This window comes from Mycteria americana, chromosome 1, assembly GCF_035582795.1.
Source record: "Mycteria americana isolate JAX WOST 10 ecotype Jacksonville Zoo and Gardens chromosome 1, USCA_MyAme_1.0, whole genome shotgun sequence".
Classification (NCBI taxonomy): Eukaryota; Metazoa; Chordata; class Aves; order Ciconiiformes; family Ciconiidae; genus Mycteria; species Mycteria americana.
In genome coordinates, this window is record NC_134365.1 from 82,777,645 (window position 1) to 82,803,426 (window position 25,782).

The 25,782-nt window shown below is 43.6% G+C and overlaps 1 protein-coding gene across 1 annotated transcript; it reads left to right on the forward strand.

The window, feature by feature from the left end:
• Positions 1 to 2,108: 2,108 nt before the first annotated feature.
• On the forward strand, positions 2,109 to 19,291 carry NOBOX (NOBOX oogenesis homeobox). Its single transcript, XM_075508505.1, has 9 exons — positions 2,109 to 2,281; positions 4,993 to 5,685; positions 6,095 to 6,201; positions 6,774 to 6,892; positions 7,809 to 7,942; positions 15,174 to 15,444; positions 15,998 to 16,344; positions 18,165 to 18,512; positions 19,089 to 19,291. The coding sequence occupies exons 1-9, from the start codon at positions 2,236 to 2,238 to the stop codon at positions 19,112 to 19,114; spliced, it is 2,091 nt and encodes a 696-aa protein (XP_075364620.1). The 5' UTR covers positions 2,109 to 2,235; the 3' UTR covers positions 19,115 to 19,291.
• The last annotated feature ends 6,491 nt before the right edge of the window (positions 19,292 to 25,782 follow it).

Below are 25,782 nucleotides of genomic sequence, written 5' to 3' on the forward strand. Positions count from 1 at the left end.
ACACTATCTAATGTGGATACCCTGATTTCCCAGAAAATCAGCATTTAACAAGTATAGGGATTTGGCTGACAAACTCTATACTCTTCTAGTAAGATCCCCAAAGAAGGACCACAGAATAGGAACACTGTATGAGAGATGCCAGTGTGTCTTAAATGGCTGTAAATTGAAGCATGAAGAAACCATCATCTTCCACAGAAACCTGTGGAGGTGGATACCTAGCATATCTGGACAAAAGAAATTCAGTATTTCTACACTGAAAAAAAAAATTGAAGACAACCTTTATAGGGCAGTTACACTAATTTCTTTTTGTGGTAAGAGCAGCAATGAAGTACAAGCATGAACTGCATCTGAAAAGTTTTGTTGAGAATCTGAGAAATTTGTGGTTTATGTCTGAAAATCAAATGTTATGACTGCTGTCATTTTTTCATATTAAAAAGTATAATATATATATAAATCTATATGTGGCTCTAAAAAAAAAAAGCTCACAGCCCTGGAGACCTATGTTGGTCCCTCTGAAAGGAAAAATAAATGAAAGCATTCTCCACAGTTCCTATTCTCTTTCACAATAGTAGAAAAAACTGACATTAGGACCAGAGTTCAGTAAAAACAACCTTGCTCAGAAACAGGAACATCTAAAGCAGTTAGTGATTTTTATCTTTGTGCTTTTATCTAATATTGAAGATGTCCCATCCCCTCTAAGATCAGAGTTGTGTTTTGTCAGATTAATGCTGCTAACATTAAATGCCATTTTAGCTGCAATAACATTCCAGCCAGCATGTCTTGTATTTGGTGGCTGAACCAGGTGCACTGTTAGACTAATTATACCATCTCCAAAATGCTGGCACACGTTTCAGGTTGCACTCATTTAACATAATGAAACTACTCTCAGGTGAAAGCATCTGCACAGGCAGGACCTTTGATGCTAGACTGAACCTTGAAACAAAGACAGGGAATATGGGGAAATGCACAGCAGGAGAATGGTGCCCTGCCAGCAATAAGATACCGAGCCAATAACCAAAATGAGGATGAAGGATGTTCTGTCTTGGTGCAGCAGAATGCAATTAAGCAAATCACATTCTTCAAGCAAGCACTGTCTTTGCTGTTTGCAGACATGCAAGTTGTGTTTACAGCCAGCTGCACTTCACTTGGTGGTTAGGAAAGGTGTACACAGAGGACGTAAGAGCAGAGGGCTTGGTTTCTGGACCCATCATGACCAAAGCAGCAGCACAGGTCTCCCCCTCAACTGCATGCGAGAAGAAAGAGGTCAGAAAAGTCAGGCTTGGTTCACTCCTGCCCTTCATCTTGTGTAGACAGCTGCAAGCACAGAAAGCTGGTTTACATGTTACCTGAGCAGATGACAACACCTGTAGCAGTATGAGATCACCAACTGCCCAGTACCACTGTTAGGAGCCTTGTTTTCTCTAAGAATTGTTAAGTATTGAAAGGATGCAAAATTACAGTACCTAAAAGTCAAGAAGGCCATTTATTTCTTAAAACCACTAGTTTATGGAGAATCAGAAACTGCTAAACAACTGCAGCCAGAGCACATAAAAAATTGAATGTCTTCCTGCCAGCCCACAAGCAAAGATAATGAGGTTCATCTCATTCATATTACACGATCCAATTTTGTAACATCTGGGTTTCCAAGGCATGCTATTAGCAATATTTAAGCCCGCTCCTCATGGGAGCTCACGAAGCACGGTCTTTCAGGTGTCCTCAGATGTGCCAGAAACAGTTCTGTATCCTACGTGTGGAGGCCAGGTTTGTCCCCGTCGGAGACCGGCTCTCTGGCCCCCACACCCACGCTGCGAGGGAGGACAGGCCCCTTCCCGCACGGCGGCCCACGGAAGATGGCTCCGCCGGCCGGGACGCCTGAGGGGGCAGAGGGAAGCGGGCGGCGCGAGCCCCCAGCAGCCGCAACAGGCGCCGAGCAGGGGGCCGGTCCCAGCCACCAGCCCACCTCGCCGCGGCGGTGGGGCTCCCGGGGCTGCACCCCGTTACCTGCGGGTGCGGCTAGGCGCTGCTGTTGCTGGGGAAGGCCGCCTCTGCCGCTCCCCGCCTGCCCGGGCGGCTGAGGTAGGTTAGTCAGGTAGCCTCGGCCCCGCTCTCCCCCGAGGGTCGCTGGCCAGGTGGCCTTGATGAGCCGGCCGGGGCCGGCCGGTGCACTCCGCGCGGGGCTCGCCACTGGGCAGGGCATTAACCCGGCCACGCCGGACGCGCAGCCGCTGAGCCGGCATGGACGGGGCGGGCGCGGAGGAGGAGCGGGCGGCCAAACGGCTGGGTAAGGGCCGGGCCGCGAGGCTGGGGCGCCGGCTCTCATTAATGACCGGGGGGGGAGGCACCCGGCAATGAGCCTAATGAGCAGCCCCGGTGGAGGATAACGACCCCGTCGCCTCCTCCAGGCTGTTACCTGTGCGGCAGGCCCGCTGGCGAGGGCCGGCAGCCATTAGCCCCTTCCCCCCCTCGTCGCCTTGGGCAGGCGGCCCGTTTTACCCTGGCCCTGCGGGCAAGCCGCCATTTTGCCTGGAGTGCCTTGGGGGATTTGGGGCAATGGGCTGCTGCTCGGCCCGGTGCCTGCATGGCCCTCGTATCACCGGGCTTGTAAAAGCAGCTGGCAAGCTGGCGTGAGGGTTGGGGGCAGGCAGTCTTCCCTTCGTATCACACTGAGGGGTTACTTTTGCTTCTGGGTTTCTAGACTGCTGGCACTTACCACCTTCACCCACTGTCCAGTTTTCCTTCTCCTTGACTGAGCTTGCATGGGTGGACCTGTGAAGCTGCTGTTTCTCCCTCTGTGTGTGTTCAGGTTGCTTTGTACCAAATGCTCCAAACAACCTTAAAAGTCTCGCTGTCACTGTGCAAGTGGTTACTTTGTTCCAAGAAACATCTTAAGGAGGTGATTGTGAGAAGAAAAAGAGGATTTTACTTCCAGCTCACGCACCTTCAGCAGCAGCAGCTCAGGCGTTCCAGACTCTATATGTATGATGTTCCCAGTCAGTTAAAAATCCCTTCTACTTAAGGTTATGTTTATCTAAATGTGGGACAAAGTGATGTTCAGTCTGGGGTCTTGTCATATGAATGATGGGAGAAAGGAATGGTTTGATAACTTCCTATGTGTTATCATGAAGGCCTATCTTTCTCTCCAAACTTTATTTTCATTTCAGGTCTTTTTCTCTGGCAATCCCAAGTTGTTGTCAGGCCTTTGCTATATGTTTTAGAAATAGAGACAGCAATTTACTTTCTCTTGGAGGAATATTCCTCTAGATGATATAAAACTCCCAGGTGTCAATCTCTTTTTCTGCTGCAGATACAAGGTACATACACAAGACTTTGAAATGTATTTTGTGATGTAAGCACATAACTGGTGTTTGCATAAAAATAAGTAAAAAGCCGCCTCAAATGAAAGCACTAAGCTGAAAATGCTATTCCTGATTTGAGGCAGAGGGTGAGTGACAGATGGATGACGTGCAAATATGAGCTTTTTCACATAATGAGCGAGGCAGTGAGGAGGACGGTGGAAAAAGGAATTATATAGAACATAGCCAGCTTCTGCCTCACTCAGTTCTTCACCCTCCCTATCAGGATATTTCATCTTATTTAACAGCAGTGGAAACTGTTGCTGCTTAAGAAGATCAAATTATTATAGTTGCATAGTTTCCTGCTTCTGTCTCTTTCCCCTGCAACTAATGCGGTTCTCTTATTCCTGTAAAAAGCAAATCAGAAGTCTTGGAAGCAGGCTGGCGTCCCCTCATGAAGGTTCTCCCATCTGACTGGTGTTGTGAGGTTCCTTCTTGATTAACAATTGTGTAAGAAAGAAACATTGAGGCAGAAAGCAAGTTCTTTATTTTGGCATTGCATTAATATATATCAAAAGTAGGACAGAGTGAAATGAAATTATTTTAGATCTTTTTTCCCCCAAATTAAACAACCACATTTCTCTATGGGCACATACAACTGAAATGCTGCCAACAGTCTGCTCAAACTTTCTTCTTTCCAGACAGAGGCAGATATATGGTTTTGGTTTTATTATCCTACTTTCTGTTCTTAAGAAATAGTCACTTTTTTTTTTTTAAGTAGCAGAAATCACAGACTCACACATTCTAAGACAATCAGCAGGTTTTCTTCTTTTGGAAATGTATATGCCAGCTGGGAAAGTATAATGCTTCTTTATTATTCTGTTGCCTGTTTTAATTATTTCTCTTGCTGTGTTCTTTCTGACCTGTCTTCTACTATTCAGTCTCTCTTATTGTAATGCAGTTTGTGCTTTTTGTTAAACTTGGTCAGACCTCTTCACCTATTTTTGTTCTTAGCCAGCTATTTCATTACCTAACTTGTAAGTCTGTTATTCATAAGTGTTGTGGCTGAAGCTGCAGAAAACTAATTTAAGGCACTTACTAAAAGTTTGTACAATTGTTTTTTTGCTTGGTCAGCTTGAGTATGATAGAAACAGAAACCTCTATAAATCAAAAAGTGATGTCATTTGTCAAATAATGGCTGCTGACACAGTAGACCAGAATTTTGCTTGTATTTTGCTTTTACTCATTTGAATAAGGTGACACTTAGTGTCTTGAAAAGTCATTGATTTTTATTCTGTTCCTTATTCCAAAGACGTTTGTTATCCCCAGTGCTGTTTTCCCACTACTGTATTTGTAATATGCAACTTTCCCTTTATTCTCTGTGTCTGGAATTAATTCTTCCTGTAGTTTACAGTTGGTTGTTTTTGTAGGCATCTTGACTCTCAAAATGAGGCTTTTCTCATCTCAGATGTTTGAATATCTCCATATTGACCATATCACATTCTTTGCTGTTGCTTTCCTAGCAGCACTCTGTCCTGGTGACAGTCTTGATTTTGAACTCTCTAGTTCTTTTCACTGTTGGGTTTCATTGTGTAGTATTTTCCTTCTCTCATAACTGAAACTTCCTATCCAGGCACATCTGGCTTAGACAATGTGCGTGGGGGTTGGGGGGTTGTTGTTTTTAATTTTTTCCTTGTAGAGTGCAAGGACGAGAAGGAAGACACATCACTGAATACTGAGCACTTTGTGCTAGATGCTGATGCTGTCGGTGGGCATGGTACAGGGAGCAGTGTGCTGTCTGCATTCCAAAGCACAGCTATAAAGGAAGAAGTTGAGGATACCTTGGGAACAGAAGATAGGATCAACCCGGTAAAGAAGGTGGAGGAAGATGGAAGATATTGCACTCTGCAGGCGACTGAGTCAACTTCCCAAGACTCAGAGGCCCTTGATGACCAGCTCGACCTTGCCTCAGTGTGTGGGCAGCTGTCAAATTTCCTCAGTGACGTGAAGGCTGTGCCCCCACTTTCTGTGGTTGAATTTGCACAGGAGCCCACAGGTCAGTCAGGATCACATGAACAGTGTGAGAGCTATTACTCTCATGGGACTGAGGAGGCAAAGAAGAAGAAAAGTAATGACAGAAGTGGAACATGCACTGAGAAAGCATCTAGTGGAATCCCCGGAGACCTCTGCAAGCAGGATGTGTGTGGCCCAGCTCCTCGCCAATCATCCAAATGCGCTTCAGCCAATGCTGCAGCTCAGCAATCCTACAAGGTGTCTTCAGTTCTGGAATCCAGAAGTAGCCATGATGGGACCAAGGGAAAAAAAGAGTTATTTGAGAATCCAGAAATTCTACCACCAGTCAGGAAGAAGTCACGCACCTTCTATAGTGCAGGTAGATACTGGGGAATCCACTGGCAGACAGTGACACTTGTAGTGCCAATCATGCTGGTGTTTCCTTCACCATACTGAAGGCACAGCACAGAGGTGCTGAGCTGCTCTAACTGGTATTACAAAACATTCTACACTATTAGATGCATGAAGACTTCTTCAAATAAAGGTTGCTCAGTGCCTTATGTTTGAAGCATTGCTAGCGATGCTCTTTGTTTTACTGTGGAAGAAGATTTTTTTGTTTATTTTTGTGGTTTACTTTAAAAAAAATCTTTTATGTTGTTCATGTATTTCTAATTATAGTAAAAAGTGTTCTGTTTTGTTTTTCCTGTCTTGTTTCTTTTGCTGTGTTTTTTTGTTTTCTTACCACATACTCCCCATCTCTCTCTCTTTGAACAATGCATCATTTCTAGAGCAGCTAGAAGAGTTGGAGAAGATGTTCCAGGAAGACCACTACCCCGACAATGAGAAGAGGAGGGAGATCGCAGCTGTGGTTGGTGTAACACCACAGCGTATCATGGTAACACCTGTGAGGGTAACAGTGCTGACTGTGGGTTCTGTGCAGAAAATTGATGGAGGGGGACTGGGGCAGGGAGGAGGAGCTTGAGTCGGAAGGAAAGAGGAACTCATGAGTAACAGGATAGAGACTGCACTTGCCACTGGTGACAAGAGAAGGAAGAGAGCTCACAGGGATGGACACTGCACAACCAGCTGGTTGTGCAGTGTCTGCACACCCCACCCAAAATGGCAGCAGAGTCTACCCCATCTCTTCCCATTTCCTAAGATGAGGTGCATAATGGGTAGGTAAAAGAGGCTAAGGAGGTTGGAGTTAATCTCTTTTATCTTTAAGATCATGGGCAACAAAGGAAACTGGTGTTTGGGGGTATCTTTCTGCTGTTATTTTTCTCTTTCTGTTTGCAATGAATCTTGCAGGTTCTCTGGAAGAAAGATTTCTTGAGGTTCCTTTCTCTGAAGAAAGGTTTCTGGCCTCACCTGGTGCTATGTGGAGGCAGTCATTGCTGATTCATTGCCTGTGTCACTATGTGTAGATGGGTTTCCTCTCTGAATGCATCCTTTCTTTCCATTTATCAGGTCTGGTTTCAGAATCGCAGGGCAAAGTGGCGGAAATTGGAGAAGTTGAGTGTGAAAGGCAACAAAAAATATCCAACATCATCAGCTCTGTCAGTCCCCTTTGGGACAGATAGTTATGGGTGAGGGACTTACTCTGTTTTCTCATTTCTCCACAATAGATACCTCATGAATGAAATATTTTCCTTTGCCATTTCCCCTTTACATTTAAGCTATGGAGAGCTGACCATTGAGTTGGACGTCGGTAGCCTGTCAGGTTTCTGGGCAAATTGCAGTGGACCCTCTTAAAAGCGCTTTTGATTAACCTGTAGCACTGTTTTGAAATGAAACTATTGAAATCGCTCTGGAGTCACGTAGAGAGCAAGGGATGAGATAGAAAAGCCTGTGGAATCACCCCTTCATTTTTAGTTTCTGTGGATGTGTTGGCCAGGCTCTTTGTGTGCACTTAGGAATTCTTTTATCCTAGTCCTTCTCCTGACATCACTTTCCATTTCCATGGATTTTCACTTGGCGATGGAAATGCTGCTTCCTTAGATCAGTCTTACAAAGTCATGGGCTTCTTTGAAGAAATACAAGTTAGCACCTTTCATAGGTGAGCAGGGAACATTTATTGGGGGGTGGGGGAAGGGAGTATGTGAGAGGATAGATGGTCTTTCAAGGGGGAGTGGGTGAATGAGTGAGGGAAGAAGTTAGTCTCCACAGGCAGGTATTTATGGCAGTCTGGAGTGAGAGTCTTCCTGCAAAGAAAACAGAATTAAAAGAGAAAAATTAAGTGAAAGATTGGAGACCACCTGACTGATTTCATTGCAGTGTCCCTGCTGCCTGTTCTTTCCACACTAGTGACCTGGGGCTGCTTCCCCAAATGATACAGCATCCCTTGCACTGTTTCTCCTTGCACTCATAAGTCAGCCAGCGCTTTCCCTTTCCACCTGCTAGTGATCTAGGATTTGCCCATTGTAGGATAGTTAGAAGAGTGAATACTTTGTCGTAATGTCTTGTCCTCTGGTCCCTGCTCATACCCTTTATGTATACCTCCAGAGCACCTCTTCTGCCCATGCCTCCATTGCCTGACATTGCTCATGAACAGTCTGCTATGCTGGGTGTAGACACTACCGCTGGGAACTACTCCAGCCTGCTCAGTGGACATCCTGCACCACTTGCCTCCTCCTCAGGTGAGACCCCTATCAGCACAAGTATTTTGCATAGCTGCAGCATTAGCAGGTGGTGCTGGTAGGTTCCCAAACGCTTTAGGGAAGGTCATGAGAGCCCTACGCCATCAGTCCAAAAAGTGACACCAGGTTTAACAGCTCTCTGCTAATCAAGTATCTACCAGCTATGTACCAGCATGGTGGTGCCTCTGTGCTAACGGTAGAGCCAAATTTGCAGTCCTTATTCATGTCCTAGCACAAGCCAGCAAGGAATTCTTAATATGACTTCATAATATGACTTCATTGGGGCATTCTTCCATAATAGCTGTTTGACACTGGTACTGCTTCTCTGAATGATGATGAAAGTATTATTCTGGTTATTATGCTCTTCACGGCAGATATACACATGCCATATTCTGGTTTAGACTGTAACATTCTGGCTACAACCTGTAGTCAAGTAAGCTGTGTGAGGAAGGTGCATTGTATAAACTGTTGGGGTTGTAGAGCCTCCCTCAGGTACTCCATACCTTTAAATCTCCAAAGGAGGTTCCTTGACTTCTCCAGCCAGTGCAATTTTCCATTTTGTGGAAGACCTTGGGGGAGTGAGACTAGTTGAGTTCTGAAGCATACAGCTTAATTTAATTGCTGTTGCAGTGTTGTTGAAGGTCAGTGGGGTGTGCTGTTGGACCAGTTTTCTGCCTGAACTGCATTTAGACTTTAAAGATTGATGGCAACCAAAAAGAGAGGATTTGTTCAATTGTGTATTCATGTGTGGAGTATGAGAGCATTCCCTAGAGTCAGGAATGTTCCCTAAAGCATTTTCTATATATGTTTGCGGTTCCAAATTAGCACGACTTCAAAATATTTCCACAGTGATGAGGACTTCACCACTTCCTTAGGAACGGGTATCCCAAGCAATAGTGTGCTGACATGTGGTATGGTTGTGTGTATTTTCCTGCTTCCCAGTGTTATTCATTCTTTTGAATTTCATGCCATCATTTCTGCCTCCTCATTGTATTCTGAATATACAGGGTTATCGGTATTAAGGGCAGTTCTGTGCAAGTCATCTTCTAATAATTACCGAAAGACTTTAATGTATTTTTAATAGTGCTGATACCTTAAAAGTATTTTGGCACTGTAGAAAGCAACTATAAGATTGTAGCAATAAGCTTAGAATACTAATAAATAGATATGCATACTAAAAGTACTTCATTGAGATACTTTCTTGATACTGTGATTTGGTACTTCTGTCATTTAAATTTGCCTGTCGTAGTCTCAAGGCAAGGACTACTTTAGTCAGTTCTATGAGCTGTTTAATCAATATGACTGTAATTCACGTAGGTCCAGTTTTTCCACTTGCAGCAGAGTAAATATGGTCAAAGTGTTTGAATAATTCACTGCTTCCCAGAATGGTGCAGTCTGTTGAGTCCTGTATTTAATTAGGTAAAGACCAAGATTTTGCAAAGTGATTAATTTAAAAGAAACAAAACAAATGCCCTCATATTTTTACACTTATATTCAGAACTATCCTGGTTTCTAAAGTACATTTGCAGATGGGCTATTTAGTCAAGAGAGAATATATTTGTTAGAGAAATAAAGTTTCATTCAGGGATGTGATCTTGTCATCTCTCTGTATTGGCAATTTCTTTCTGGGGAATCTGCACACTGGGATGCAGTTCTCCATGTGGAAAACACAAGCAATCTTTCTGATAGGAAAGAAATGTCCCAGCTGAATTCTTTGTACAATGTGTAAGGAAGAAAAAGGGCAAGTGAATGTCCCTGAGAGTGGACTGGGTATGTGAGAAAATGAGTGATAAAGATAGCTGGGTTTTCACTCCCTGACTCCTTTGAACTCGGTGCTGACTGCCACCTATTGCATTTACTGTGTATGCATCTAGCTTTTATGAAACACATGCTTCCTTTGCTTATCTGAAACTCCTGCATCTTCAGTGTTAAGGACGTGTGAAGATGAGAATGTGCTTCTTTCTGCTACATCTATGTGAGGGAACAAGCTTCCCCTTATTCTCTTTAAATCATGCTGGGCAAGAAGTAATAAAATCTATTTGTGTCATCTAAGGCTGGTAAATACTTTCCAGATACAGATCTGTTTGGGAAAAAAGTGCCTTTTCTAAATCACTTTGCAGAAAAGAGGCATGCTTTGCTAATGCACACAAACTGTGATGTTTGATGATTGGTTTTCAACCTGGTTTCCTGAGGGAAGGGAGGAATATTGTGTGTGTAATGAGCCACACACTCTCTTTGTTTATGAAACCCACCCTGCCCTCCAAATTTGTTTAATACAATTTGATGGAAGGTGGAAGTCTTAAAAAATTACATTCCTACAAGTCATGGGAAAATTGGTGCCTGGGCAGAGTAGAGACCTAAGTTAGTGCTTCCTCTGAGGGAAAAGACTGTTACTAGGTGTAGGGAGTCCTCACAGAACAGAGATCTGCATGGCACAATCACAGGAAAAGCTTCAGTCGCATTTTTGCCTTACTAGATGTGGGATAACACCATCATGGGGAACAAAACTTGCTCGTTTTGTTATCTAGCATTGTGTAGGCAGACTTTTCTCTTACAGAATGAAAACAGAAAATGAAATGGAAGAAAAATGAATGACAATGCAACTTGTGAATTCATTCAGCCTCCTTGTTCAGAAAAAAAGCTTGTCAATAAATAGGGCCATCCAGGGTCCACCTGTTTTCTTTATTATAATATATCAGAAAATGAAGGAGATAAAACTTGGATAGGATGAAATCCAAAGTAACAGAAGCAAAATAAAAGAGGGAACAAATGAATATAAAGGTCATCAATTTACAAGGCAAAAACAGTTGCTTAGTAAAAGTGGCCCTCCTGGAAACAGCTCATGGAAGGTTTCAGCAAAATAATCTGTCACCTGTGCACAATGCTGCAGTTGTACCCAGAGATTGTAGCCTAATGGAGTGGCTATTCGGGTGCTTTCCTTTGTAGCAGCGTGTTTAACCACTTCAGCAGGACAAGCAAATTATTTAAGTGCATGAGAACAGTACGATCTGTTACCTGACACCTTTGGAGAGTGTTCAGAGCCACCTTTGCCATTGTTTTTACACGCTGTAGCTCTAGTTCTGACTGTCTGTTAGTTTGTGTTTGGTTTTTTTTTTTTTTTTATGTCCCACTGTTTTGTACAGTTCTCCAAACAAGCTGATTAAAAATGCCAGGAAGTTGTATTTGAGATGTACTCTACTTTGCTGGCAGTTATGGCTTCTGATTTTGATATTAGCCACACTACTTGCCATAAGAGCCTTTTGTGCTTCAAAAATTAAATCTTGAGCTTGCTTTGATCTTAGAATTGTTTTCTTACTACTTTTGCTAGACACATAGTTTGCTTTAAATTAATAGAGGGGTTTTTGACATTTGCAGTTATTTGAAGTTTTTCTTGTTTGTCTGAGATCTCTTACGGATATATATATCTGTGATTCATTGACTTAAAACATTGGGGTATGTTTTCTTTAGAGTTGGCCCTTTGGAAAGAGAAGTTACTTTCTATGCCTCTGGTTTGTGGGAGGAGATTTTTCTGACCCGCAGGTGCTTTTGCAGGAAATACTTTGTTTCATGTGGCTATCTTGCTGAGGACACATGTCAGGAGCCCAGCCTATGCGGGTATCTCTTATGCAAATAGCAAGAGGATTATTCAGTGGCAGAGATGGGATTGTAATGGAAGTCTTGGGAGCAACTGGATGCAATTGGACATGATCTGTCAAAGAACGGTAAATAAATGACAGGCTCTAATGATTTCACTTGTAGGATTCTGGCTTTTGAACAAATTACTTTAAAGCTGATGATCTGTAGCTGACATGGCAAGCAAGAGTCATACCTTTTAAACAAGTGGTAGGTTCTGGCCTACTGAAAATCCAGAAGAGGATCAGACTGACACACTTCTCAAAGCAATGCAGTTATAGAGGCTGAAGTTGGTTTACTGATCTTCAGTCCATTAAATTAAGAATGCTGTTGCTCCTAAGTTTGGTGAATATTTTGTCTACTTTCAAAATGTCATTTACAAGAGAGATGTGTTTTTTCATAGTTTCAAGAGAGGATGTATCTGTGAAAAGCTTTGTGATGGCCCTTAATGTTCCAGTAAATGCTGCAATTACACAGGCATGTTTCATTAAAAGAAACTGGATTGGATAGTGTATGACATAGAGACTCATAGTAATAGAGGCTTTTGCTGAACTCTTGATTTGATGCTTGAGAAAGCAGCCCTAGCAAGTAGACCATCTGAGGTTAGACTGGTTGCTTAGCCTGTAAACAACATCAGCTGCATTGTGCCCAGCACTGGACTTTTTAAACAGTTATCATTATGGTCTCCAGCCTCCCAAACAGTCTGCAGGCAGCTGCATAGTTACTGCCTGAATCATTGCAGGCATCTCATGCCAAGGCCTTTTGGAGTCAACATAGTAAGTGCTCGACTAAGAAAGTCATGTATGGTTGATGTCAAGAGGAAGGGCTCCAGTGCAGATAGGTGTCACTCAGGTAACAAATCCTGTGCACATGATCTGGTCTGTTAACAACAGTGAAAGCAGCTTCCTAGAACATTTGAAAATGATGTTTTCACAGTTGAAACCACAGTTGAAACCATGCCCTGTTTTAAGTTCATGGACACCTCTCTAAAATAGGCCTCAGTCTCCTTCAAGACTGGTGAAAGACTGAAATCACAGTAATCCCAACAGAAATATATACATCAATTTTTGTTAATTTAAGACTGTCCCATTCATTGGAAGCTATTTGCATTAAAGAATGGGTCTCTTAACGCTGCTAGGATGTTGAGGAAGCAGCTATAGTAGCAGGAAGACAGCTGTGTAGCTGAAGACAGTATAGCCATTCTTGAGTTAAGACAAGTGTAGCACCAGGACTGGTTCAGAGATCTGAAGCTGCAAATTATTAAATTGCTCTCCAGAAATTCCCAAGGTTGTCTCATGGACTGAAAACCCAGAAATAGTGGAAATGATAAACAAAAAATCCTACTGTTAAATTTCCATGTTCAGTGGAAAGCCTTCTGAGGATATCTATCTCTACATCAATGTCAGGAAGAGCAATAGAATTGTAAAACATAAGTATTATCTCAAGCCAGTGATCAGAATTCATCATTGAACAAAATGCTGGAATCTTCTGTAAGTACAGTATAAGATTTAGCAGATACTACTTCTTTGGGAATTGTTTATTCTTACTGCATTTGTGGCTTTATTCAGAGGATACAAATTCAGAGTCTTTCTTTGAAAGGACTGAGAAGTAGAGGAAACTTTAGAAAAGGCTGAACCAGCTCTTTGGAGGCCGAATGTGCTGTCTTCACGATCTCATTGGCTGTGGATCCTATTGCCATGATCCACAAAGATTATCTGCAATAAGTGTTGCAAATATTTCAAAAAACAGAACTTAATTCTTAGTAGATGTGAAAGTGGGTTTTGAAGTGATTTCCTAGGCTATGTTGTTAACACCGCTTGTATTCATCCTGAGCAAGACTAAGGCCATCTGCAGAATAGCTAATCTTACTGTCATTATTGAACCGAAGCTTTACCAGGATATAGACTGTTTCTCAGAGAAGTTGTGCCCCACATGGCTGCTGTTTCATAATGTTTGTGTGAACTGCTACATTCTGGGACAGAATGGTTAGGAGATCCAGTGCAAGTGACGGTTTTAAAAAATCAGAAAAGATCTTCAGCTTCATTTCTGGCTAAGGCATTTTGACTTGCAAGGAAACTAAATGTTGTTTTGACTAGTGCTTTGTTGTGTGGGATGTGTGCTGTGTCAAAAAACAGGAATGTGACAGGTACATCATAGATGCTGCCTGACATGTAGCACTAGTATGTTCAAATAGAAAAAATAAACCACTGAGAATTGCCTGGGCATGTGAATGCTTTAGAGATGCCACCCTAGATTTTGCTCTAGTTTTCTAAATGAGCCGAAAATCAGGGCTATTCCAGTTTTCATTGAAACGTCAGTACTCTCTCTTTCCATAGGTGCAGAGGTTGAAAGAAATTGAATGTAGGAAGATGCAATAAGATAGGCACAATTGCACAGCACACTGGGGAATCTGAGAAATGGTGCTGCAAGGTGTTGAAATGGAATCTCCTGATCAGCTCTCTGGGCATGCATACCAAAATTCTCTAAAGGTAGCTCATGCTTGCTGTGGCAGCTTTATGTTTAGGTTTTATGTTTAAGGCCTTTGATTCACACCTGGTGGAGTGCATTTGATGTTACTCTGTATGCCTGCAAGGGTGAAGTACAGCTGTAAACTATCCATGCTACTAGCTTTCCCTGAATGCTTTACAATGTGTGGGAGTAGACCAACTTTACCTGAACAGTCAGTGATATGTTCTCATACCTGCCTCATCCTTGTGCTGGTTCAGCCTAGCTAGACATTTCAAATTGTGTCATGCACACCTGATGGTTACACTTCTCAAGAGAGAAATAATTTGCTATTTGGGATAATAAAAGAAAATCTTGTTCTCTTGCACTATGTGCAAGCTTCTTGACCTTCTGTGTATACTTGTTACTCTGGATCACCAGCACACATGATTCTGACCTTTTCATTTCCTATATTGTCCTCTTTCCACAGAGGCTGTTCTGTAGGAAACTGTTCCTCTCTCCTTTTCCAGCAGTGACTGAGGAGACAGGTCACCAAACAAGATTCTAGCAACCAAATGGTGTTGGTTTCCTTTTCCATCTCCCAGCTTCGTTTCCCAAGGCCCTTCAGCTGACATCTCTGCTTTTTTTTTTTTTTTTTTTGGCATGACTCATCAGAGGCCAAACAAGGAGTGAAAATTTGGTTAAAAAATGGCTTAGACAGTGGATCTCTAAAGGCACGTTTTTGTTTCTTTCAAACCACGGTTAAATTTTTCAAAAGGGTAATGTGTGCAGCACACTTTTCCCAGAGGACAGTAGAGATGGAAGATGGCTGGGGGATTGTTCCTGGCTTTTTTCCAGGAAGTACTTTGCTTCATTTGACTGCCTTCTGGAGAGCTGAATAAATCCAGTATGCAGAGAATGAAATCATGAAGGTAATTTTATTTAACCAATAAACATAATCCTCTGTTCCACAGAGCTTGCTACTACTCCCTTTTGCTTCCCAGCAGCAATGCTGGTACTTGTTTACTTTTATTCCCATCAGTTAACCTCCACTCTTTCACCAGCATCTTGCTTTTTTGTTCTGCCACTCTTGTCATTCTCTCTGCTTGCTCCTTTTAATTTTTGGTATGACAGTCTCTCTCTTTATTCACAGTTTCTTCAGTGGCAGGAATGGTGGCATCTTGCGAAGCAGTTCAGACAAAGGCGTTACCACAGCTCAACTTCAGTTCCAGCAGAACGGAGTGCTTCCCTAGTCTTCCCAGCCCTCCACCCATCCGCAGGGCCAGCCTACCCCTCAGTCTGTCCTTCAACCCCCCCAGTCATATTGTTCCCTTGATGCTGGACACTCCCAACAGTGAATGCAGCTTGTCCAGTCAGGAAAATGGCTCCAGGGAGGCCTTCACTTACAGCATCCAGAATCAAGGGTAGGAACAGATGAAATGGTCTTTGAGGGAGGTGAAAAACGTGAACCCTGGGAGAAGCCTTGGGAGGGTGAAGGTGGGACATGGGACAAGGAAATAGGTGGGAGCATAAATGAGAAGTTAGATGTGGGAGTGAGAATGTCCTTGAAATGGACTATGAAAAAGTATATAATGTGCGTAGTAGGACAGGGCACCTGCTAAAAAGTGATACCTTTAGTCAGAGTGCTTTCAGAATTGCATGCCTGTAAAGTCAAAGTGGGGTTCAGAAGCACAGTGAAAAGGAATCATTGAGAGAGGGTGGGTGTGCTTTGGAGAGTGGGAAGAACTGAAGGGAAGGTAATCCCTTTCCCCTAGCGCGCATTGTTAAAGAAACTTGCTGTGAAAGCACTTGGCTCAAGTGGTTCCTGTTGCTCTTGTCCTGTGCCTGGCATTTGGGAGGAGATCAGGGTTGGAGCACCTGTCAAGGGGAAGATAAAACAATTGTTTATTGTACAGGTTGCTGTAGCTGTTCACCCTACTTTAGTCTCTGAATTGCCCCTCTCCTTGTTCTCTGCAGTTTGAGTTCACCAGTTTCCTGCAATTATCCTGAGCAGCTGGAGTCGGCAGGCAACCTAGAGACCACGTACTGTCAGTACAGCAGCCAGGGTGGAATTTACCAGCTGCCCCAATATCCCCAGCAGCATCAGCTCTCCCAGTTCCACCATCTGCCAGGTCACCTGGCCAGCAATGTGCTTTCCAGCGTCCGCCTCACTCCTACACCACCCACTGAGTCCCATACAGCTTTCCTCTCCTTACCTGGTAACGGTGGAGTCGCAACCTATGGGGCAGCAGGAGCCACACAAGGCTACATACAAAACCACGTGGCAGGACAACTCTTGTTACAGCAGCCAAGTGGAAACTCAGGTAAATTTCTGAAATCTTTTGGCATCCCTCTCCTCTGTTTTACTGATAACTGTGTCAGAAAGAAGGAATGTGCATATACATGCACAAATATATATATGCTGCCCATCTTTTTTTTTTTTTTTTTTAATTTCCTTGTATGCTTTTAAAGTGCTGAGTGACCCATTAATTTGAATCAAAAGTTACTACGTAGGCTGCATGTTAGAGAGAGTGTTACCATGTGAATATGTCAGGTAGTGCAACAGTTTTGTCTGGAACAGAGAGCTAACTTTTCTTTTTTAGGAGTGTACTGTTGTGCAAACTAACGCGTCTTTGGTGTGTGTGGGTTGGGGTCAAGGGTGCAAAGTGAAAAAGGTGCCACGGCAAATGGAATAGTTGGAGACAGCAAGAAAAACAGGCTTCTAAGTCTGGTGGGCTTCTGCAGAAACCATTTTGAAAGAATGTTATGTATCTTAGGGTAGTGCAAAAGAAGAGAGTTAAAGACAGGGGCCAACAGAGTATGGATATAGCTTCTTTCTTTTTCTTCCTCTGACGTGAATTTGCAACACCACTTAGATTAAAGCACTTCAGCATAATTTTCTAAAAAGTAACTAGGTAAAAATGGCATCGTTGGTCTCCTTGTTTTGTGCCAGGCATTAGTATTTGGAAGTTGGTCAAGCCCAAGTACAACTAAAAGATAAACTATTGCAGTTTATTTCTTTGGACTGTCAGGTTTGTTGAATTAAGCTCACAGTCTAAAAAATACATCTCTGTTCTTATCGCATAAGAGAATAGAGTTTTCAGACCACAGATGCTGCTCCTGTTTTTGTACTGTTTTTGTGGACCTTGTCAGGGAGAGAAGTCTTGACTCTGAGGCTGATGGGTGCAAGCTGGCTCATGTTCACACTGTTCACAGCTAACATTCCCCTGAACAGGTTGGCAGCACCCATGCTATCTAGCACACTTGGCCTGGTTCTCCTCTCTGGTTGTAAGGCATAATTATTATTTTCTGAGGTTTTTCAGTTTGAAGTGCCAGAAGTAATGAGAGGGCTGTGTCCCAGTGCACCAAATTAATGTTTTTATAGTGTGATGCCAGAAGTGTGTGTTGCGTGCCTTGGGGCATGTCGTGCGAGCATAAAGGGATGTAAAGGTGCGAGCCTTGTTAGGACTGATAAAGTTGGAGGATTGTTGAAGGAACAGAGGCAGAGTTGATGGTCTCTTTTTCCATACTTCTGTTCAAGGAAGGGATCCTATGGCTGTTACGCAGTGTGGATGACCAGGGACTGGGCTTCCAGAAGTGCATTGGGGAGGGAACCAATCTGTCAGTGTAGACACCCATAATTCTTACTTCAGCATGTAAGCAAGTGAGCAGTTTAGTTGCATTATAGATATTAATTAAAAAACATTCCTGCTTCCTGGATTGCAGCTTTAATAAACGAAAGTGAAGATTAAGCATCCAGCTTATGCTTTGCAGAGCTAACTTGGAAAATAGGAGTGGAGGAAAAAAAATGGGGGGGGAGGGTGTCTCTAATATCATTACATACACTCAGGATCTGTGCTGAAGTGACATCATTTTTTTAGATTATAACAATGCTATGAACTTCCTAAGTTTTTCCTTGAAATAACTATGTTCTGGATAAATACACTGCAATGTAAACAACAAAGTTAACCTTCATATGTGTGTGATGTCTACTCTATTGCAGTAACCAATAAGGCATAACTGTAACACTGTATTTCCACTGAGCATGCTCTCTTAAGCACAACATACACATTTTTACATATACATGGTTTTAATCCTCCTTTCCTTATTTTCATTATTCTTTCTTGCTTGCTTTTTTCCTCAGCAGGCACCACTTCCTATCAAGCTGTCCCCTGGAATGATTTCTACATGCAGGGAGCTCCATTCTCAAATCAGTTGTGCTCACGCATGCCATTTTCTAGCACAGCAGGAGGACAGTACTTCACAGAGCAGATTTCCTACACTCAGCCGGCTTGCCTGCCCTCCTCTCCATATTTTCTTCAAGTGTCCAATGGAACAACACTGGGATCCATGCCACATACTGTAAAACAAAAGGGAGTCACACCATCAGACCAGATTTCATACCAGAACCACCAAACAGAGCCAGAGATGACATCGCTTGCTGAAAGAGAGGAAGTAGAGAGTAGCAGCAAGAAAGGAGAGACTATTGTTGGTAACTGAAAAGCCAGCTGATTTTTTTTTGAGAAGGGGGGAGTAAGGAAAGAGTTCCAAAACAGCAGTAGCTCCTCTGAATGCGGGATCAAAACTGTGGCATGAATGGGAGTGGAACTTTTTTTTTTCTGGGTTGCTGTCCAAGACAGGTCCCATTATCCTCTATCTAGTTCTTAGATTCATCTATTTTTAGAAATGGGGATTTATAGGTCAGTGAAATAGATGGCAAAGTTCTGTTCTCTGTCAGACATTGTCTGTTGTGAGCTGAATGGCTACACAGGACTAATTATTTCTAAGATTTCCAGAGGCGTATACACCTCTCTTCAAAGCAGAACTACTTCCTGAGCAAGAAGAGGGGAAGCGGAAGGGAGAGCTTTCTGTATGGATTTCCATTTTCAGACTTCTATTTTGGAAACAAAATTACCTTACTCTAGATTTGTTGAAAGGTGCCCCATGCCTTAAATATTGTTAGGGTGTGTGTGTCTAATTTTGAAATATGAAACATTTGAAAAAATTCAAGTTATTCTGTGTCATGTGAGATCACACTTTCTTATGAATCTGTTTGTTTTTTCTTCAGATATTAAAGAAGTAACTAATGACTGATGCTGCACTCTGAGGAAAAAAACAAAGGAAGAGGAAACATTACCAGTTTAAGCACTGCAAAATAAGAAGAGACAAAAAGAGAGATGAGAATAATAATATTTGCAACAGAAGCACTTTTTTGTTTCTTTTTTTGGGTTGTATTTTTTTCTTGCTGTCATGATTATTTTCCCGCTGAGGAAAGAAGCAGGGAAATTTCAATTAATAAAAGGTTCTGGTCTGTGTTTTTTGCAAATCTCCTGACTTTATTTTTCTTAATGAATCCTAATCTTGAGGTGCTCACAGACAGAAAAATGCTGATACAGGCACCGGAGTCCCATGGGTAGGTGGAAGTTCCAGATCATGCAAGAGTCAGAAGGTATGGCTGGTATCCTGGAATATGTGGGAAGAGAGCCCAGGAAGAATAAGACGTTATGTAAAACAGGGGGAGGAACTCCAGCAACTACACCTAATTTTAGGGACTCCAAACAGTGCAGGAAGTGTCATGTGTTTGCTAGCCCTGAAGTGTCCATGGTGTTTGCTAGCCTTGAATTACTTCTTTTTTTTTTTTTTTTTTAAATTTTCAATATAAAACTATAACAATAAATGGCAGCAAAACTGTAACTATAAATGCCAGCAATGTAAGCAGATCTCTATCAGTTATTAATTGGCTTAGCATCCTGTTTGAATTGTAGATGGGTTTGAATGTCTGAGGATTGTATTGTTCAAAATTTTTTATGAATTAGTTGATAACTTAAAAATTTGGTGGGTACTGCTTTCTTGAGATACTTGGTCATCATCTCGGGGACTGACCCAACAGTTTATTGCTGAGGTGCCTCAGTTATTTCAAAAGGGGTTAAGCTCTCTACTTTCTTTTTTGGTTAACAGGAACTGTGGACGGTTTACGTGGGTATGTACGCCTTGCATTTACATCTGCATCCTGTTAGGATGCGTTGCAGTTTAATCTGATGGGATGTTTCATAACTGTGGCTTTTCGCTTGCATTTCTCAAGTCTTACTGTGGGAATATCACGCTGCAGTGTTAGCAGGAGTAGAGTAGCAGAGCAAATGATCTTGGCTTGATAGTCTTGCCTTCTGCTTTACCTGGGACTGTCAGCCTAGGAAATGAATAAAATATGTCTCTGAAATCAGTCGTCAGGAGCAGTAGCAGAGGACTCAAGTGAAGAGATTGTTTACTCTGGTACATAAACAAATGGCTGCAGTCCCTAGGAACTGTGGTTCCCAAACCACCTGAATGCATGGGATATGTAATATGAGTGGCTAAAATATATGTCAGGGTGTCACTGTGTCCTTGTGAGGAAGGACCATTGTGTTGTGGGAAGCTGGAGGTGCATTTCCTTTGATACCTTCTGTGTTTAACCCTGAGTCTTTCCACTGCCTTTTGGACGCAGGCAAGGCCTGAGTAATTTTTATATTTATAGTGACCTGGGTGCCTCTCTTGTATCTTGTGAAATTAAGTGTTATCAGGTCTTTTGTTTCAATTTCTCCATAGTCCATTCATAAAAGTGTGTCTGGCAGGAGTTGAATGCTGCTGCTCCTCTCCTTTTTCTTTCTCCTGTGTCTTCTAAAACACTGTTTTATGTCTGGCAGTGGCTGCAGACTGCTGAAGACTACGCAGTATTGTCAGGGACAGATTTATATTCTGAATCTACAGATTTGTATAGATATTCTGGAATTTTCATTTCCTAGCGCAAAAGTTTATTATTGTCTGTAACAGGCTGAGAACTGGTGGGGAATGTGCATTAGTGCACACTTGTTTCACTCATCCACAGCTGAACAGCCTAAACCAATATTTCCAAGAGGTGTGAATAGGAGTTTTCATTGCAATTACAAGTGCGCTCTGAAAACTGTTAATGGTGACGACAGCAGAATTCTTCATAGCTAGGGCTGGCTATGTATCTTGCCTGGATCCAAAAACAACCCTTCCAGGAGATGAAGAGGACAAAAACAACAGAATGTCAGCTTGTCCACCCCTACCTGCCCCTTCTCTTACAGAAAGGAAAAAACTAATTTGGGGTGTTTTTTGAGAGACTTATTTTCAGAAATATGCCTTTTGGATGTTGTTTGGTAGCACAGTTGTGCAGCCAGCTTGCATATTCTGCCCATGACACTTCCCATAAAAATGTCATTTGGACATTTAGGATCACTATGTGGTACAATCTCAAAAAGTTTGGGGATTGAATAAGCACAGTCAAATTTTTCAAATGGAAAATCTTTTGTGTTCAAGCTTTGGATAAAATGTAGGCTTCTCCAGGAATGGTTTGAGTGGAATAGTTTGATTCATTTCCATGTTTGTACCTTAAATTTGCCAGGTTCAATTGGGCTTGAAGTTTTGAATTGAGATTTCTTTCATATCACTGTTGGCAGCTGGAGGAAAGGGTGGGTACTCGAGAGTGCACAGGTGGCCAGATTCATCCCTTCTGTGGTTCCAGTGACTTTGCTGGAGCTAAACCAAGGTTAATCTACTCCACAGATATGCAGACTTTTTTTTTTTCCCGGTGCTGCCACTGGCAGAAGCAGCGACAGCCCTTGACCATGTGCCAGGCTGCCCACCAAGGCGAAGAGTCTTAGGTATTTCTCTGAGCCTGTCTATTATACCTGCAATACACACTGCACCGATATCTTGGAATCTCATCACTCCTTAGTCTCCTTGTGCTATTTTCCCTACTGCAACTTACTTTTAGTAAAATTAGGTACATGTTGCACAGACTCTTTGGGTTTAGGCCCCTGTGTGCTTTTATTAGGTATTTCCTTTGCACGTTAAAAGTCTCAAGAAGGCTCACTTTGTTAGGGTGGCAGGATCAAAATTCAAAATGCCGTGGCTTTGTGACTGTGGCATCTCCTCTTTCAAAGTGAAGAATTGTTTTGCCTCTGTATTGTAATTTTAACTGGAAGCGCCCAGCCAATTAGTCAGAATTTCGAAGCAAGTCAGACTTGATGCAAAGGGATATAGCCATGTGTGTAATCAAGTATTACTGTGGTCTTTTTCCTAATTAATGAAGAGGTTTTACGACGTGGAAAGCCAAATTGTGGATGTGTGTATTTGTGTTGGACGAGGTCAGTACCATTGTTGTAAGACTGGAAATGAGAGCGAGGATATTGTTGCAAGCATGTTTCCACAGAAGGAAAGCAGCTGTAAGGTTTTGTCCGGTTACCCAAAGCATTGGCTGTTCAGCTGAACAGTACACACACGCACACACATATGCATATCTATCCTCTATATTGCATATTTTAACATAATTAAATCGTTAACCTTCTGGTACTTCTAAATAGCTGATGTATAAACAGGTAAATTTGGTATATTAACCTTTTCCTATGTGCCTTAGCCAGCAAGTAGACATTACTTTCTGCAAACAAGTTCTGTTTTATGTGGTGAGAGCACATAAAACCTCATGAACTAACTCTTCTGTTTTAGTCAAAAAGAGAAATATTTTCTTACAGGCTGCTTAGTTTCTGTAAAGTGGGATACATTAGGAAGTATCAACATTTATTCAGTTGAGCAGTTGAAATTCCCAAGGTATTTTTTGCATTGCTTATTATAAAGATTGCTACAAATAGCATGAGAAAATAATCTATTGCTGAATGGTAAATATTGATTTTTCTTCACATAGCCGTGCTAAGCCCAAGAACAATACGTTTAAAAAAAAACCACAAAACCAAATCCATTATCTGATCGTGCAATGCATCTTCATAGCTAAATGCTGACAAGCATGGAAACGCCTGTGATACCTCATTTAGCTTAATGATAATCATACCTTCAGAACAGATAATAAATCTGCCAGATGAAACTGCACAGCATAAGATGCACAGTGTAAGTCATCAAAACCAACACTGAGGGACTCCGGGATGCATTGCTTAGTCGTCTTGTGTGTCCCACGTGCCCACATCTGCATGATCCCATCAGGCAAGGGTTGGTAAATCTTGAACATGAAGCCAGCAGCTTCACAGAGACCAGGGCTGTGATAGCCTGCTAAGGGTTGTTGCTGGAGAAATGAACTGCGGAAAAGTGTTTGATTTTATGGCGACGCAGCTGTAAATAGCCAGGACCTCAAAGGTTCCAGTTACATACAGGCTTATATGCCACCCTCTTGGAACACTTCTTGTGCTCTCTCCGCTCACTATATATTTTTTACAGCATCTAGAACAAGGGGGTGAAGTTCCTCCTTTGGTTTCTTTTCAGGAATTTTGAGCAAAATGTGAACAAGAGAGCGAGCTGCAGCACGTTTTACCTGCAAAGTGTACCTCTCGGGTCCTCCGCGCCTTCCGGTCCTGGGACAGAGAGGGACCTCGGCTCCTCCAGTGCTCCCTGCTGCAAGGGAGGGGCTGAGGCAGAAGCCTCCACATAGTTTTTGGGGAGGGGGACCGGTATCCCTTTCTTCTATGGGAAGGTGGTTTCCTCCTTACCTTTAACAGGGAAATCACACAGCTGCTTCTCCTCAACCCAGCCTCTTGGGAAAGCTGGGGTTTTTTTGTTTTGTTTGTTTTGTGTTTTTTTTTTTTAATTTATTTTCTATTATTTTTTAATTTTAATTTTATTTTATTTTTTCTTTTCCCCCGCCTTCCTCTGGGCATGCCAAGGCGAGAGGCGCATCAGAGAGGCGGCGGCAGGTTGTGCCCTGACGCACCTCAGCGGGCCGGGCCGCCCTGCGTGTTCCCCCACGGGTCCCGCCTGCCTGCGTGGGGGCTCGGGCAAAGGCTCGGCACCCTCTCTCTGTGCCCGGGCTCTTCCTCGTGCCACCCGCAGCTCCAGAAGATGTCGTAAAATCAAAACGCCGTGATGCGTGGTGATCGGGGGTGGCGAGAGCCTCTTGTTTTGAGGTCCCGTAATCTCGGAGGAGTGCAGAAACACTGGCGGGCGAAGGTCAGAGAAAAAAGAGCGTGCCAAGGGGAGAGAGTCGTAAGAAAGAGGAGGAGGAGAAACAGGTGTCAAATGGCATGTTGTGTGACCCTGTTCAGGCGGTAATGGGAATCCTGAGCCTGCAGACAACTCCAGTTCGTTATAAATATGTTTGTGTCCACGCAACATCCCTGCTGCTGGTGCCGCTTTTGCCTGGCATCTCCTCTGGCCGTGCCCCTCCAGCTTTTGTTCCACAAGTGAATGTGGGCTTCGGGCTAGCCGGCAGCCCCACGGCAGCCTGCACCGACAGAAGGGCAAGTGGCGGGCAGGAGGCTTCCAGCCACTGCTTTTAATCTCTCTTTTGGATTTTCACCCTGGGATCAGCTTGCTGAGGTTTTATTACACACCCGTCCTCTGAGCTCGTCTTCGCATTTCGCTGAGGAGCGCTTTGGTCTGCCTGAAACCGTATCGCTGCCATGGGAGCTCTTCTTGTAAGCCAGCAGCTTCTGGGCACTGGTTTAATTTGAGCCGCTGTCAGGGAAGAAGGAACCAAAATAAAGGTTACGCCGAGACCCTTATTGAGAGGGGGTCCCCATCCCAAGTCCAGGCTCTGTGCTCCAGCATGGGGGTGGTGGGGTGGCTGGAGAACATCTGTGGGGAGCTCGCAAGGCTGTCACGAGCAGCCTCTCGTCCTCTCGTCACTACAGCACACACAGGCTGTGAAAGCTGACAGCTCGCACAGCCGCTGCCGCGGCTTTGGGGCTGCACGAATGTGAGCTGGCGCGCAGGGAAGCTGCAGGCTGCTGCTGCCCGCCGTCCCACACACGGTGGCAGCCTGTTTTGCTGGCTGGGTTGTTTACACTCGCTCCGTTTGCAACAACAAGGGCCGTCCCATAATATGTTTCCCGTAATTTCTGTTTGCTGTTCTCTGCAGAAGAGTCATGGTTTATTTTTACAACAACCTTCCATTTTGAAAAGCGCCTTCCTGTTTGTGTAATGTTCCTGCAGTGGCAGAGGAATACATGCCCTCCCAGCCTGCGGAGTACAGGCGAGATGTGACTCCAGAGAAACACTGCCCGACGCATCTGGAGGGATGCTCTCTGCTGATTCATTTAGTTAATGGCTCAGGAAGAAAAGCCCTTTGTATACAGATGACTGAACAGCAGCCAATGTATCATAAAGTCATCGCCTTTTTTTCTTTCTTTTTCTTTTTTTCCTCCCCAAACTAGGCTCCCCACCCTGCCAGAGGTGCTTTACTGAGTCATTCCACTGATTTAAAACACTGTTCTGAACTTTGCCTACACAAAGGGAGGAAATGGAAAGGGAATCCCTGTCTCCCTGCCTTCCTATAGCGGAGGCTTGCCCTGTGGTGCCAGGCTGCTCCCACAGGAGAGCCTGTGCGTGGGGGGAAGAGTGAGTAATGCTTGCAGAAATATGCCTCTCTCCCTACTGCGGCTACAGAGCGACTGAATAAAGGTGGAAAAGAGAGGGTGAAGTAGGAAGAGACACGGAGGAGGGACGGGTGGGCAGCGGGAGGGGGGGCAGCACTGCTGGTCCAACACGTAGCAGGACGCTGCGTGGGCAGGGGGAAGCCTGGTGGGAACCCCCGGGGCTGCGTTAGGGCTGTCAGCGCCTGCTGTGCAAGCCCGGCCATGACCCATCGCAGGAGCTGTCTGGTCAAGGTGGCTAGAAAGTAGGAGTGCAATGAGAAACAGGCTTAATTCCTCTCTGACTTTATTCGTTGTGAAATGAAATAGTTTCTGCCCCAAGCCTGAGCCAGCCTGGGCGGGTGGATGGGGCACGCCGCCGGGAGGTGTGGGTGCAGACTGCGTGGG

Bases quoted from the DNA above. Each gene is read 5' to 3' on its own strand.
- NOBOX (XM_075508505.1), top strand. From the start codon at position 2,236: ATGGACGGGGCGGGCGCGGAGGAGGAGCGGGCGGCCAAACGGCTGG. The intron at 2,282-4,992 runs GTAAGGGCCGGG...TTTTCCTTGTAG, and splicing joins GCGGGCGGCCAAACGGCTGG to AGTGCAAGGACGAGAAGGAA. The intron at 7,943-15,173 runs GTGAGACCCCTA...CTTTATTCACAG, and splicing joins ACCACTTGCCTCCTCCTCAG to TTTCTTCAGTGGCAGGAATG.